The sequence below is a fragment of the Notolepis coatsorum genome, assembly GCF_963971535.1.
Source record: "Notolepis coatsorum genome assembly, chromosome: 3".
Lineage (NCBI taxonomy): Eukaryota > Metazoa > Chordata > Actinopteri > Aulopiformes > Paralepididae > Notolepis > Notolepis coatsorum.
Window position 1 is genome coordinate 16,521,173 of NC_140167.1, and position 17,085 is coordinate 16,538,257.

The 17,085-nt window shown below is 45.1% G+C and overlaps 1 protein-coding gene across 1 annotated transcript in view; it reads left to right on the forward strand.

Annotated features, from left to right (window-relative positions):
• The window catches only part of gfra4a (GDNF family receptor alpha 4a), a 315,428-nt gene that overhangs the window by 235,697 nt on the left and 62,646 nt on the right, over positions 1-17,085 (forward strand). The window contains exon 2 of the mRNA XM_084311098.1: positions 9,427-9,708. Coding sequence (XP_084167224.1) covers positions 9,427-9,708 — 282 coding nt within the window. The remainder of the gene's footprint in view (positions 1-9,426; positions 9,709-17,085) is intronic.

The window sequence follows — 17,085 nt, forward strand, 5'->3', positions numbered from 1 at the left end:
ACCCCACCCTCTCTCTCTCTCTACCCCACCCTCTCTCTCTCTCTACCCCACCCTCTCTCTCTCTCTACCCCACCCTCTCTCTCTCTCTCTACCCCACCCTCTCTCTCTCTCTACCCCACCCTCTCTCTCTCTCTACCCCACCCTCTCTCTCTCTCTCTACCCCACCCTCTCTCTCTCTCTCTCTACCCCACCCTCTCTCTCTCTCTACCCCACCCTCTCTCTCTCTCTACCCCACCCTCTCTCTCTCTCTACCACACCCTCTCTCTCTCTCTACCCCACCCTCTCTCTCTCTCTACCACACCCTCTCTCTCTCTCTACCCCACCCTCTCTCTCTCTCTACCCCACCCTCTCTCTCTCTCTCTACCACACCCTCTCTCTCTCTACCCCACCCTCTCTCTCTCTCTACCACACCCTCTCCCTCTCTCTACCCCACCCTCTCTCTCTCTCTACCCCACCCTCTCTCTCTCTCTACCCCACCCTCTCTCTCTCTCTCTACCCCACCCTCTCTCTCTCTCTACCACACCCTCTCTCTCTCTCTACCCCACCCTCTCTCTCTCTCTACCCCACCCTCTCTCTCTCTCTACCACACCCTCTCTCTCTCTCTACCCCACCCTCTCTCTCTCTCTACCCCACCCCTCTCTCTCTCTCTACCACACCCTCTCTCTCTCTCTACCCCACCCTCTCTCTCTCTCTACCACACCCTCTCTCTCTCTCTACCCCACCCTCTCTCTCTCTCTACCCCACCCCTCTCTTGATAGCTGGGTTCTGGAACTATACTTTTCCAATGCTTTTATCCAATGTCCCTCACCTTCACCCATCCACTCACACATTCACACACTGACGACAGAGGCAACCATGCACTTCATTCATCACTCATGAATTAGTTGGAGACTTGAGATCCTGTTATAATAATGCAAACAGGTTATATAGCATAAGGAACCCTTGTGCACTGCTGCGGTCAGGCAAGCGCTACCGGAGTCTCATGGCCACCACAGAGAGACTCAAAAGGAGATTCTATCCCGTCAGGATGCTCAATGACTCTATGCAACACTCAACTTGACATGAAACTTGAACTTGAACTATGATGAGTTAAATGTTTTGAATACGCTACTGCAGTATAGAGAGCCTGGCTTTTCTAAAGCAGTTGTGAGTGAAAAACGTGACGTCAGGCTGAACCATAATAACTCACTATTTGTTTTCTGACAGCTCGACTCAGTGGCGACCAGTGGCGTCTTCTTAACGTTATACCGTCGCTATGCGGCGCAACTCCAGACACAGCGATGAATCCTCCTCGTATGTTGTATCTCCGGCAGAGGCTGCATGAAGCCTTTACTACCGAGCTGTCGATGGAGAACAGAGAGGTCTGGTGGGGGCAGATTTGACTGAATGGATTACCGCACTGCGCACTGTACTCCATAATTAAGAAAATATAATAATAATAATTATTATTATTAATCAAATCAAATTTATTTATAGGGCCCGACAACACACGTTAATGTCCCCATGGGCCGTACAGGTCTTCTTTAAACAAGTCAAGAAGACAACATAACAATAAGTCAAGAACAGAACAAGAACACCATAGGGTCCAAACATTTTTTAGATGAATGCAAATAAATGAAAGAATGCAAGCACTCCCAGACATACCCCACGCGAAGGTAAGGAAAAACTCACTAAAACCTAACAATAGGGGAAAAAAGCTCCACAGGCAATGTGGAGGAGAGAAACCTTAGAAGGGCTGTTCAAGGGGGGATCTCCCTTCTTAGATGTCGGTGATAGTAGTGTTGCAGACGGACAGTTGGTAAGCATGCACTCATGTGTGTGGTGAAACACAGATGAGTGCATGCAATAGCAACTGTACATTTTGAAAAATTAAAGATAGAGCTAATAGCGATAGCAACTGAACATTTTGAAAGATTAAAGATAGAGTTGATAGCGGATCTATTTGAGGCACAGGGGCGGCGCAAGAGGGTCACGTCCTCCCCGTCTTAGTCACGGGACATTCAACACTCCGGTCGTTGCTCAGGGACAGCCGGAGACAGGGGGAAGGGGGGTGGCGCAGAGAGGGTCGCGAACTCCCCGATATCATCGCGGGACATCCGGCACTCCGGTCACCACTACGAGACCTTCGAAGACAGGGGGGCACGCAGAGGGGGTCGCAATCTCCCGGCCTTCGTCACGGGACGTCCAACACTCCGGTCAACACTCCAGGACAGCAAGTCATAGGAAGACAGGGAGACGGGACAGGCGTTAGACAGCTCATGAGATTGTAGTAGGCGGACATTATTCGATGTTTAAAAAAAGGAACAGTGAATAATGCAATGGGCACTTTCTTACATTTTGTTTTGGGAGCATCCCCCTGTGGCTATAGGGTTGGGCACCGAGAACCGGTTCTAATAGGAACCGGTTCCTAACTTCCGGTTCTGGAACATATTTGCATTTCGATTCTTAATTTCGATTCATGAAAAAAAAATGATTTAATTATTTTTTTTACTTTGTTAATTAATACCCTAGTTACAGTACAGCAACCAAATTAAACTGTATCAAGTCAACTGACAATGTGAATAGTATGAAAAGAAAAAAAAGTATCCTGCGAAATAAGCTGTGACCTGTTTTGACCTGCACCTCAAAGAATCAGAATCGAGAATCGTTTAGAACAGGAATCGAAATGGAGAATCGGAACCGGAATCGTTCAAATCCAAACGATGCCCAACCCCAAGGCTGTGGCTGCTTTCAGTTGTTTGCGAAACTTTCTGAATTGTTTGAGCTGAATGTCCAATGTGTTCATTTTGAATAACTTTTCTAGTCTGGTGTTGTCACTTGTGAAAACACAAACTCTGCTCGCTGGGCTGACAGCAGTGAAGAAGCTGGTGGCTCTGCTGGAAACCGCCTCCTTCACTTGCTCTCAGAACATGGACTTTGATGTATTTGGACATCGTGTATGTAGTGCGGAATATTTTAAATGAGAAATTCAGACGAGTCAAATTGTATAAAAAATTACATCGTTTATTTATGTGGCAACAGAGTCTCAGTTCGATACAGAGAGAGGAAGACAATCTGCGAAGTGAGCCCAGAGTGTTTAATAACTCTGGGCTTTTTACACAAGGTTACATATAGGAAAGAAAGACACTTGGTCATGTCTCAGGCATTTATTTCTAAGAGAACAATGTGGAAATGCAGTCATGAGACGGTGTCTGGCTATTTCTCTAGCTATGTCAGAGATTCCAAGGTACAGTACTTGAATGTGAAGTGAAACCCAGAGTCATAGGTAACCCTGAGCTAAGACAAGAAAGGCAAACAAAGATGAGAAAATGAAAACAAAAGATGGGTTTAGGGGCTTGGTCGTATCTGACACAAGACTGGAGACAAGATTAACAAGAAAAGAACCTTGGACGTGTCCTATCTACGTCAAACTGTTCTGGCCCGTGGCCGTTGTTGAACATATGCCAGACTGTCGCCTAGGTGAGGGTAGAGGGGGGTTCTCAGAGTGGGTTCTTCTTTTTTTCTTCTACTTGTGTAAATCTGTATCGTATATTTAAAAGTTATTCCTTGTTTTTTTGTTTTCCTTTTAAGAAATTATGAATTTAATTTTGGAATATAATTAGATTAAAATAAATTGATAAATTTTTTTTTTTAAAAGGACCAGTACATCCTCCGTTGTTGCGAAGTCTAGCGCTGTTGTCAGTTCAACCCAACGTTCTCACTTCACAAGTCCCCCCCCCCCCCCCCGGTGGACGGATGTCACACTGCGGTGGACCGACGTCGACTCGCACCGAGCGGTCGGCGTACCCAAGTTCAACATGGCGACCCTTCCTGCTGACCTGTTGTACAGAACTTGTAAATCACTTTGGATAAAAGCGTCAGCTTATATACGTTGAGCAGGGTGTGGTGGAAATAAATCGCTTGATCCATAGTTCGCTTGGTCCAATTTATTAGATCAAATACATAAGAGATTTGGCTGAGAAGACCAGGCCGTGGGTCCTGACCTGGCCCTGGCCTGGGACCCCGAATCTGGGACCCCGAATCATAGAATACATATTCATACATTACAAAAGGGGTGTGTTCTCAGGTGACCAGGTGGGAAGGAGATATGTAAGGGATAATGTATAGCTACGAGGTCATTGTCGCAAAATAATTGACCGACACAGAGTTTAAAATACAGAGCCGCCTCGGCGAGGTGTTTTAAACGTCAGTGAAGGTCAATTATTTTGCGACAATGATCGAGTATAGCTATACATTATCCCGCTTATTACATGGCTAACTTACTAACAATATACCTAATTAATTTTACATCGACTTGCAACACTGGTTCTGGCTCCACTCGTCGCTCCGCCCTGTCATCGCCGGCAGCTTCCCCGGCAGCCGGCAGTGTCTGATTGCACTGATGTCAGTGGGCTTGATTGTGAACAACTGCGCACAGCGGTCATTATTGTTCCATAGAGGTCCGTTATCGGGTAATATCGGACCTCTGACGCGCGCTATTGACCAATCACAAGCAAGCATTTTGGCGAATGTGAAAACGCCATGTAATAAGTAAGCGATAATGTATAGCTACGAGGTCATTGTCGCAAAATAATTGACCGACACGGAGTTTAGAACACTGAGGCGCCTCGCCGAGGTGTTTTAAACGTCAGTGAAGGTAAATTATTTTGCGACAATGACCGAGTATAGCTATACATTATCCCGCTTATTACATGGCTAACTTACTAACAATATACCTAATTCATTTTACACCATCGACAAGACGAGATCAAATGCAGACGCAGTTGTTCTGTGGCTCTGTCAGCCCAAATAAAGTGATTATTATTATCGCCGGCAGCCGGCAGGTGTGTCTGATTGCACTGATGCAGTGTGTGTCAGTGGGCTTGATTGCTCCAGCTGCAAAAAGTAATAATCACCGGTGATTATTGCGCGTTGCCCATGGCAGCGGTCAGTTATCGAAAAATAATTCACAGCTGTCAGGGGCTATTGACCAATCACAATCAAGCATTTTGGCTAATGTTAAAACGCCATGTAATAAGAGGATATAATTTACAAGTCATATTAAGTTTTGCAAATAAGGAGACATATAGAGAACATTTCAAAGCACTCAAAATTGGCAATATATCTCCACCTATTTCTGAATTGCGTGACATGACGGCCTGGCCCTAGACTGTGCCGGGTCACATATGGGGGTTGGGAGGGCTGGAGGAGGGGTTGGAGGGAGGAGGGTGACAGGATGTCAAGGTGAGCCAGGAAAGTGGGAGGAGGGGGAGACACAAATGGGCATTTAACATACAAAGGAAAGGTGGGGGAGGTGTTAAGACAGGACGTCTACCACAAGGGTAGTTTTCCTTGACAACAACGTGGGAAATTCAGCGTCCACAGGACAGCGCTGGGACCGGGGCTGCGTTCTGGGTACAACAAGTCAGCACGATGCACCATTTTTTGGCAGCCATTTTTTCCCGTCGACCCGGGAACCGCCTGCAGGATTGTGTTAAGTTGTGTCGAGTTGAAATACTGTCAAAACAAAGAAACATATTGTGATATAATATTTTGTCCATATTACAAAATGCCTTTGCCTCATTGCCAGCATCAGACTGGCTTCAGTCTGCTGTGGTGACCTTTATGTACATTCTGTATCTCCTTCCTGTGTCTCCGGTGTTCCCAGAAGTCAGTATCTCCATTACAGTATATTGATCCTAACTCCATCAAAAACTACGGTTACACTTTATCTTCATAGTCCATTTCAGACTATCTACATACTTATTATATCAAGTTAAATGTCAACTTGTCATTCAACTTACCAACAGTAGACTGTCAATAGGGTGGCTTCAACAGACTTTCAACACTTTATTTTTTATTTGTAGGTAGTGGGAATGATTAGGGTTAAGGTACGGGATAGGTTAATTCATAGTATTCTCTTCTTTGCTATACAATATGATGCAATGCTAATTGGCCACGGTGGTCATTTAATGATAATCACCTGCTGTTTGATTACAATCACCTGTTTGCTTGCCACCAACAACTTTGTAGAGAGTTACGGCTTTGCAGCTTAGCTGACAAGTGATGACACACCTGGGGGCGACAGTGGCTCAGGAGGTAGAGCGGCTGACTGGTGATAAAAAGGTTCCAGGTTCGATTCCCACTCCTCCCGGGCAGCGTGTCGAAGTGTCCTTGAGCGAGACACTGAACCCCTAACAGCTCCCGATGAGCAGGTTGGCACCTTGGATGGTTGCCTCCGCCGTCGGTGAGTGAATGGGTGAATGTGAGCACTTTGTATAAAAGCACTATATAAATGAATTATTTATATATATAATATATATTATTAAATATATATATATATATATAATTATGAAATAAACCTTGCATGGTTGCCTCCGCCATCGGTGTGTGAGTGAACGGGTGAATGTGAGGAACAGAAAATTGTAAATAAATGCATATATAAATGCACCATTTACCACCTGTTAACAGTCAACTGACAGACTGTTGACAAGCTACTGATTGATCAGATGAAGACAGTCTACAAGGGCCTGTCAAACTAATGTGTTACCAAAACGAATTTTTTGCTTCAGAGGTGTCATCCATCATTGCATAAACAAAGAAGAGGATATATAGAGCTATATAGCTCAGGTCTGTTTCATATTATCATATTATACTATTATCTCCGACCGCTGTGTGTCAACTTGTAACTGTCTAAGCAGATTTTTTATTGTTTATTCTTATTTATTGTGCCTATACGTATGAAATTGCTGTCTTGTTTTGTAAGCTCGTTGTCGTGTGTATCGTATCTGTTTGTCTTCATACTTGCCAAGTGGAAATACAATACGCTCTTGTTCCTTACATAACTATTCATATCTGTATATGTAACGGATGGTACCGCGAAGCCCAGTCACGAAGAACTTCGGACGTCGTGAAGTGACTGTGTGGCACGGTAGCGGTACCAGGAAGTAAAACTCACTCCCCTGAGGCATCCAGACTGAGTGCTTAGAAGTGAATTCACCTCTTGGGACAGAGGTCTGTGATGTCGCCCGCGGTGCGGGCGTTCGACTCCCACTCATGGCATGTTCAGAGTAGTACCGGCTACATATATACCATGTGAATATATGGTACACATTTGCTCTTGATGCCCATAACCCAGTCTGTTGATATCTGCAGAGATCTGCATCAGTCTTTGGTGAATAGAGTTGTTCAGTCGTGAACTAGCCGTTAAAAATAATGGCTTTTTAACTTTTTATGAGAAGAGTTTCCTTGGTCCTGGACATGTTTTATATATATATATATACTGCCTCCATCCCTTCTTCAAAGGTCACCTGCTCCACCTGGTATGGAAACACACAGCAGTGCTTTTTAACAACTTTCTCTTTCTTTTCTTTTTTCTTTTTAAATAGAGTTGCTACTGTATAGGTCATTTTGGACTTTATTCATTCATGTGTATTTTATTCTATTGTATAAATTATGATATTTTTTATTCTGATTTAATTAGTATAGCTCAAAATCATAGCACATATCTCAATGGGCTTCACAGGCCCACAGGAATAATAATAATAGATAACTTTTTGACCAAGCTGCAAAGCCGTAACCTTTTTTTAAAGATACAATTTTGGATTTATTTAAAGGTGCCATGCATTATAAATGGCCTTTTCCAGTGTTTAGCATTGTTTCCTAGCAATGGGGGATTATATCAATGTGGTCGCTGTGTCTCTAATTATCATATTGACTCATCAGTCTAGTCTCGAGTTCACAAGATCTTCCCTCACTCAACTAAGCCATTCTGATTTGGCTGTTTTGATGACGTGAATACTACTGGTTGTAGTCACCACCCACAATTCGCTCAACAACAGAGGGTGCCGACAGACAGCAGAGAACGAGAGAGATAGAGAGAGGGAGAGAGAGAGAGAGAGAGAGAGAGAGAGAGAGAGAGAGAGAGAGAGAGGGACCGCGGCGCAGGAGTGTGTAAATGTGTGTGCACCGCGGGGATGGGTCTTCTCCCCGCAGTCGGGAGCACTCCATATCACTGTCAAAATATCTTTGCGCACGCTCCCACCCGTATTCCGATCCGTGCAATAATATTCACAGAGGTATATATTGTCATTTGAAACAAGTTACCAATGCATTGTCCCGTGGGATTATGCCCCCCCCCCCCCCCCCCCCCCCCCGCGGCGAAATTAATTAGTATCTCCCCATCAATCTCTCTATCTCTCTCTCTGTCTGCCAGTCGCAGACTGTGTGGGTGACTGTCACTCAAAGCGCTTATGGGCAGAGCCCAGCACAAACAGCATGAAATCCTGAGGTCGAAATCTTTTGCTTTTGCGTACTTGATTAAAAATATAAAACAATGGATTTACAGATGTGTTCCATAGACTCACAGGAATTGTGTAAAGTTGCCCAAATAGTGCAAGGAATAGCAATGCATGGGACCTTTAAATTCATGTGTATTTGTTTTAGTCTATATTTCTTAACATTTATTTTCTTATCTTTTCTTTGGCTTTCTCTGCATCTTTGTCTTTTCTTTCTATTTCTATTCTACTCATTGCCATAATAGTGCTAAAACCCCCAACTAAAACCCCCAACCTTCTAAGTATATACAGTATCGGCTACATTTCTTTAAAACTACACAGAACTTTAAAAGTACATTGGAAACAATACTTTTCTTCCAAAAACATCGCTCACTGAAGACACAAAGTCATATTTATATTTCATCCACACTGTTTCATTGAGCTTCACATAACATAAAAGGGTTTGAGTGATTCTCTGCACATTGTTGGGAGGAAATAAATCTCTTGTTGTCTTCAAGGCTGCTGACACTTTTAGGATGTATGGGAGACGATGTACAGTATAAAATACACGCGCTTAGTTTTTCTATGGGTAAAGTGCTCTTCTAAGGTAATTCAGCTCCCTGCAAGATAAGCACCGCATAACATGAGACACACAAGAGCAAAGCGAAGCAAACCTGCTGGTAACCTTCGCCGTGTGTGTGTGTGTGTGTGTGTGTGTGTGTGTGTGTGTGTGTGTGTGTGTGTGTGTGTGTGTGTGTGTGTGTGTGTGTGTGTGTGTGTGTGTGTGTGTGTGTGTGTGTGTGTGTGTGTGTGTGTGTGTGTGTGTGTGTGTGTGTGTGTGTGTGTGTGTGTGTGTGTGTGTGTGTGTGTGTGTGTGTGTGTGTGTGTGTGTGTGTGTGGCTGAAGTGTGGCATGTGTGTTTGGGGGGTGGGTGAGGGAGTGTGTGTGCGTGTGTGCAAGAGTGAGAATGGGTGTGAGGCTGATGTGTATGATGTGTGTGTATACCGGTGTGTGTGTGTGTCTGTGCGCGTGTGTGTCTGTGCGCGTGTGTATGCGTGTGTGTGTGTGAGGTAGATCAGTGCACCACGCCGAGGGGAAACACGCAGCGGGGGAAGCCAAAGGGGTCACAAAAAGGTCACGACCAGTGTGTGTGTTTTCGTGTCTCCTCCAGGGGTCCCGCGCGTGGCCTCGTCGGCGGGGGGGAAGGACTGCCTGCGCGCCGGGGACACCTGCTCCAGCGACGACGCGTGCAGCCCGCGCCTGCGCACCCTGAGGCAGTGCGTGGCGGGCGACGGCAGCGTGAAGCTGGGGCCCGGGGCGCGCAACCAGTGCGAGAACGCCATGACGGCCCTCCTCTCCAGCCCGCTGCACGGCTGCCAGTGCAAACGGGGCATGAAGAGGGAGAAGAACTGCCTGAGCATCTACTGGAGCCTGCATCAGTCCGTCCTGCACGGTGAGTGAGGCCCCCCCCCCCGGGGGAGGAAGGGCGATTATGAGGCCCATTATCGGGCCAGTCGTACGCACTGTGTGCGTCTTTAGCGCTTTAGCGGGAGCTGTCAAACTGTTCTGCATATAGGCGCGGGCTTTGGATGGTAAACTGATTAACGGGGCTGATGCCCGGAGGACGCCGGGGATATCATTATTATTATACTCGCACTTAATGGTCAAGTCAAATGGATGTCAGGTTGCATTTGTATAGAGGCCTAGACTCATATTACACGTCTCAATGGGCTTCACAGGCCCACGGGAATAATCATAATAATAATCATTTAAATAACGATCATTTTAATAAAGTGCGGCTGGGTGGCGCAGCGGACATTGCGCTCGTCACCAACGCATGAGACACCGCCGGTATCGAATCCGGCTGTCGGCGTTGCTTCCGGCTTGGGCCGGCCGTCATACGTCATACTCAATTGGCAGAGTTAGCGGGTGGGAAGTCGATGGGTGGTAATCTGGACGTTGTGGACAGCGACTCCTACAGGTCGGTTGGGGGACGCCTGCACAGCAGAGACAGGAAAATGGCGGGGTAGTGTGAGCCTCCCACACGTTACACCTCGCAAATGAGAGCGAAAAGATGTGACAGGCTGCCTCCACGTGTATCGGAGGGGACATGTGATGCAAGGCTTCTATCCTCCCTACAACCGGCCAGTGGGTGGCACATGCGAGCAACGTTCAAGACAGGGGAGGGGAGAATTGGCACGGCTAAATTGGATGGGAGAAAAATTGAAAAAGAGGAGAAAAAGGGGAGAAAAATAATTATAATAATAATTCAAAAACTATCATTTAACCCTTTCACTACCACACTACATAAGGTTAACCTTTCACTACCACACCGCCTGTAGTGTGGTAGTGAAAGGGTTAACCTTTTGTTGTGTGGCAGTATAACAATAAAGTAGCTTCTTTTGGAAAAGGTTTCTACTGACGTAACTGTGTAACTGGAAAGTTGAACAAAACAGTGTACATCTTCATCACGCGATAAACGGGGGCAAACAAAACGCAATGTGTTTCAACCTCAAACGGTCTTGCTCAGGCTGTAGGACAGGAAGTGGAGTGCCGTACCTAGATGTAAATCTGTGGGGGCGGGACTGTGTTTAGAACGCTGTAGGAGCGCTCTCTCTCCACATCTCCGCCCTCAGAGATGGGGTTTGATTAAGTCAACAGCCCAAAAACAAAACATGGCAGCTGTGGGAGCATTGAGTGAAAGGCTCACCTAGTAGAGAGAGAGAGAGAGAGAGAGAGAGAGAGAGAGAGAGAGAGAGAGAGAGAGAGAGAGAGAGAGAGAGAGAGAGAGAGAGAGAGAGAGAGAGAGAGAGAGAGAGAGAGAGAGAGAGAGAGAGAGAGAGAGAGAGAGAGAGAGAGAGAGAGAGAGAGAGAGAGAGAGAGAGAGAGAGAGAGAGAGAGGGGGGGGGGGGGGGCAGGCTCTGGGGTCTTCACTTCAAGTGTTGTTTTCTTTGTCACATAAGGTACGTACGTGTACATTACAGTGAAATGCTTGGTTCTGTATGAGCCTCCTGAGATTGTGCTTCATACAGTAAAAAAAGGAAAAGAATAAAGACCAAACACTATACAAAATATACAATGTACAAAACTAAAGTTCAAAATGCAAACAAAATACAAAAATGAGGTAGAGAGGTAGTGCAAATATTTTTGTAATAAATAGATAAAACATGGTGTAGTGTTAAAAAGTGTTTAAAGTGAATGTTAAAGGTGACTGTAGAATGGATGGGTTAATGTAGCATAGAGCATTGAGCATCCCGATGGCCTGGGGATAGAAGCTCCTTCTGAGTCTCTCTGTACTGGCCATGCGACCCCGGTAGCGCTTGCCTGACCGCAGCGGTTCAAAGAGGCAGTTGTTTGGGTGACTAGAGTCTTTGGTTATTCTCTTAGCCTTGGCCCTGCATCGCCTGGTGTAAATGTCCTGGCGAGTGGGAAGCCCACCTCCGATTGTGATCGAGCCACTCTCGGGTGTGGCACTGTATTCTGTTATGAGTGTGTGTAATGGGCACGACGTTCTGCCTGTATAAAGGAGTGGACAGGGGCACGGACGGTATGGCGTATATAACTCCCTGTGATGCGCATGTTGTGACAGGTGTTCAAGTGTGACAGTCTGGCTGTCTGCGCTTTGTAATGTTTTTATTTCCCACTGTCTGAGGCGAGCAATAGCAGTGTGCGCGCGGATAGTGGCCTGTCGATGGTACGTTGTGCGCTTCTCGTGGCGTGTGTGTGTAGTTTTAACCAGTCTATCTCTGATGTTTGTGTTGCCTGTGAAAGCAACCCTGCAGGGCGGGTGGTCCATGAAGCTGCCGTGTGTTTGCAGTCTCCCCAGTGTTTAAGTAAACATCTGCTGATTGTGCTGGCCGGGGGAGAATACTGTAGGAGTGATGGTGATCCATCGTGCTGATGTTTTCTTTGCCCCTGTGTGTGAATGGAGAGCATAGGCTGAATCTCATGTTCCTGTCAGACGCCTTTGGCACAAAGTTCTGTTTGTCGGCCTGCGTAAACACATAAACCCTCTGGTGGGAAGGATATCTGAAATGAAAAAAATTATAATAATACTAACCCTTTTGGCGCGGCTGGGTGGCGCAGCGGACATTGCGCTCGTCACCAACGCAAGAGACACCGGGTTCGAATCCGGCTGTCGGCGTTGCCTCCGGCTTGGGCCGACCGTCATACTAACTCAATTGGCAGAGTTAGCGGGTGGGAAGTCGAAGGGTGGTAGTCTGGTCGTTGTGAACAGCGACTGCTACAGGTCGGTTGGGGGCGCCTGCACAGCAAAGTCAGGAAAAATGGCGGGGGCAGTGTGATCCTCCTACACGTTACACCTCGCCAAATGAGAGTCCGCGCTGGCAGGTGAAAAGATGTGACAGGCTGCCTCCACGTGTATCGGAGGGGACATGTGATGCAAGGCTTCTATCCTCCCTACAACGGACCAGTGGGGGGCATATGCGAGCAACGATCAGGACAGGGGAGGGAGAATTGGCACGAGAGGTAAATTGGGATGGGGAGAAAAATCACAGAAAAAGGAGGAGAAAAAGTAGATAAAAAAGAAATATAATACTAACCTTTGTACTGTCTTTCACTAGTATGCACTCTGCTGCTAAGGAATCTACCGTGCCTATATTATTACCTACTATGCTAATAAGCACTCAATACTCTAGCACTCAAGTTCGACACTGTTTGGCGAACAATGTTACTTACCCTTAGCTGCCAGAGTTGTACCCATCCTGCTCCGATACCGATATTCTATGTTAGCCTGGTATCGGACCGATATCCGATAGCAGTATCTGTGCATCCCTTGTTACATGTAGGACGTTGACACAGTCAGGGTGATGTTGAATAATAGTACATTTGAGGTTCATCACCAAACAACAGGTTGAATTTGAGAATTTGTTTAGTCAAGTGGATTCAATGGCTGCCTCTGTGTGGTATTGGTACTCACCATTGTTTTCTGTATGATAAGGTTGGCTGGCCCTCTCTCGCAGAGAGGTGTAATAAACATTGGTATTTGTTTATTCTCAGCTCTTGCTGGTAAGCAACTCCCTTACTCACTCAAATGACTTACTTATGCTTATAGTTCCCAGAGCTTGTTCTAATTTAGGAAAAAAAGCTTTCTCTTTTAGTGCTCCATACTCTTGGAATGCCCTTCAATGCACGTTACAGTTTGATACTCTTCCAACCTTTGGACAATTTTTAGCTTTAATTAATAACCATTGTGTGTCATTTTGTAATAGCTTTTAGTCTGCTTTTCCTGTTTCCTGTTTTTATCTTATTTATTTATCTTGATTTATCGTGCTGATTACTTGTTTTTATCCTTGTTTTATCTTTGTGTTATTCTATCTCTTTTAATACAATTTATAGTTCAAGTTCAAGTTTTGTTTTATTTGTCACATTACAGTGACATGCTTGGTTCTGTATGAGCGCCTGAGAATGTGCTTCATACAGTAAAACAAGTAAAATAAAGTCCCTACACTATACAAATATACAATATACAACTAAAGTACAACCAAAATATAAAGTACAATGAAGTAAAAAAAAATGCAGACAATGAGGTACAAAAATGCTCAAGCTCAACGTCACTGTTAATGAGCAGTGTCTCAAGTTTAAATAAAGGTTGAATTGAATTCAAACGTGTGTCTGTGTATAGAGTGACTCAATGTCCACGGTGGCCAGAATCACTTCCATGTCGAGTTGATCAAAGCTTGCAGAGGAAGTCACGGATGCAGGACGTTAATTTATGAACGAAAGGTTGAATGTAGCGATGGACATGTTGGGACAGTGGTTCTAGAGGAGAGACAGACACCACACGGGGGACGAACTAAAACGAAAACGCAAAAAAAGAAAAACGCAAAAAAAATGTACGAACTAAAACGAAAACGAACACAAAAAAAAGAATGCAAAAAAAATAACACAAAAAAACGAACGCAAAAAAAGAACGCAAAAAAATGAACGAACTAAAACGAAAACGAACGAAAAAAAAGAACGGAAAAAAGAACGCAAAATAACGAACGAACTAAAACAAAAACGCAAAAAAACGAACGAACGAAAACGAAAAAATAAAAAACGCAAAAAAATGAACGAACTAAAACGAAAGCGCAAAAAAACGAAAAAAAAAGAACGAACTAAAACGAACGCAAAAAAACGAACGAAAAAAAACGAACGCAAAAAAACGAACGAACTAAAACGAAAACGAACACAAAAAAAATAATGCAAAAAAAATTATGCAAAAAAAGAACGCAAAAAGATTAACGAACTAAAACGAAAACGCAAAAAAACGAATGAAAAAAAACGAACGCAAAAAAAGAAAAACGCAAAAAAAATTTACGAACTAAAACGAAAACGAACACAAAAAAAATAATGCAAAAAAAATAATGCAAAAAAATGAACGAACTAAAACGAAAACGCAAAAAAACGAACGCAAAAAAATGAACGAACTAAAACGAAAACGCAAAAAAACGAATGAAAAAAAACGAACGCAAAAAAATGAACAAACTAAAACGAAAACGAACGGAAAAAAAAGGGACAGGGACATGTTGGGACAGTGGTTCTAGAGGCAGAGAGCCAGACACCATACGGGGGGACAGGGACATGTTGGGACAGTGGTTCTAGAGGCAGAGAGCCAGACACCATACGGGGGGACAGGGACATGTTGGGACAGTGGTTCTAGAGGCAGAGAGACAGACACCACACGGGGGGACAGGGACATGTTGGGACAGTGGTTCTAGAGGCAGAGAGACAGACACCACACGGGGGACAAACTAAAACGAAAACGCAAAAAAAGAAAAACGCAAAAAAAATGTACGAACTAAAACGAAAACGAACACAAAAAAAGAATGCAAAAAAAATAACGAACTAAAACGAAAACGCAAAAAAACGAATGAAAAAAAACGAACACAAAAAAAAAAACGCAAAAAAAATGTACGAACTAAAACGAAAACGAACACAAAAAAATAATGCAAAAAATAACGCAAAAAAATGAACGAACTAAAACGAAAACGAATGGAAAAAAAAGGGACAGGGACATGTTGGGACAGTGGTTCTAGAGGCAGAGAGACAGACACCACATGGGGGGACAGGGACATGTTGGGACAGTGGTTCTAGAGGCAGAGAGACAGACACCACACAGGGGGACAGGGACATGTTGGGACAGTGGTTCTAGAGGCAGAGAGACAGACACCACATGGGGGGACAGGGACATGTTGGGACAGTGGTTCTAGAGGCAGAGAGACAGACACCACACAGGGGGACAGGGACATGTTGGGACAGTGGTTCTAGAGGAGAGAGACAGACACCACACGGGGGGACAGGGACATGTTGGGACAGTGGTTCTAGAGGCAGAGAGACAGACACCATACGGGGGGACAGGGACATGTTGGGACAGTGGTTCTAGAGGCAGAGAGACAGACACCACACTGGGGGGACAGGGACATGTTGGGACAGTGGTTCTAGAGGCAGAGAGACAGACACCACACGGGGGGACAGGGACATGTTGGGACAGTGGTTCTAGAGGCAGAGAGACAGACACCATACGGGGGGACAGGGACATGTTGGGACAGTGGTTCTAGAGGCAGAGAGACAGACACCACACGGGGGGACAGGGACATGTTGGGACAGTGGTTCTAGAGGCAGAGAGACAGAGACCACACGGGGGGACAGGGACATGTTGGGACAGTGGTTCTAGAGGCAGAGAGACAGAGACCACACGGGGGGACAGGGACATGTTGGGACAGTGGTTCTAGAGGAGAGAGACAGACACCACACAGGGGGACAGGGACATGTTGGGACAGTGGTTCTAGAGGCAGAGAGACAGACACCACATGGGGGGACAGGGACATGTTGGGACAGTGGTTCTAGAGGCAGAGAGACAGACACCACATGGGGGGACAGGGACATGTTGGGACAGTGGTTCTAGAGGCAGAGAGACAGACACCACACAGGGGGACAGGGACATGTTGGGACAGTGGTTCTAGAGGAGAGAGACAGACACCACACAGGGGGACAGGGACATGTTGGGACAGTGGTTCTAGAGGCAGAGAGACAGACACCACACACGGGGGGACAGGGACATGTTGGGACAGTGGTTCTAGAGGCAGAGAGACAGACACCACACGGGGGGACAGGGACATGTTGGGACAGTGGTTCTAGAGGCAGAGAGACAGACACCACACGGGGGGACAGGGACATGTTGGGACAGTGGTTCTAGAGGCAGAGAGACAGACACCACACAGGGGGGACAGGGACATGTTGGGACAGTGGTTCTAGAGGCAGAGAGACAGACACCACACGGGGGGGACAGGGACATGTTGGGACAGTGGTTCTAGCAGAGAGGTGGGGAGAAACAACCTGACCTTCAGGCAGCTCGGTCTTCGTTTTTGTTCGTTTTCGTTTTAGATCGTTATTTTTTTTGCGTTTTTTCTTTTTTTTGTTCTTTTTCGTTTTAGTTCGTAAATTTGTTTGCGTTCGGTTTTTTTTGGTTGTTTTTTTTGCGTTTTCGTTCATTCTTTTTTTGCGTTTTTTTTTGTGTTTTCGTTTTAGTTCGTTCGTTTTTTTGCGTTAATTTTTTTCGTTCGTTTTTTTGTTTTCTTTTTTTTTGTTTTTTTTGTGTTATTTTTTTGTTCGTTTTTGTTTTAGTTCGTTCTTTTTTTTGCGTTTATTTTTTTGCGTTTTCGTTTTAGTTCGTTCGTTTTTTTGCGTTTTTGTTTTAGTTTGTTAGTTTTTTTGCGTTTTTGTTTTAGTTAGTTCGTTTTTTTGCGTTAGTTTTTTTGCGTTTTCGTTTTAGTTAGTTAATTTTTTTGCATTCTTTTTTTTTTGTTCGTTTTTTTGTTTTCTTTTT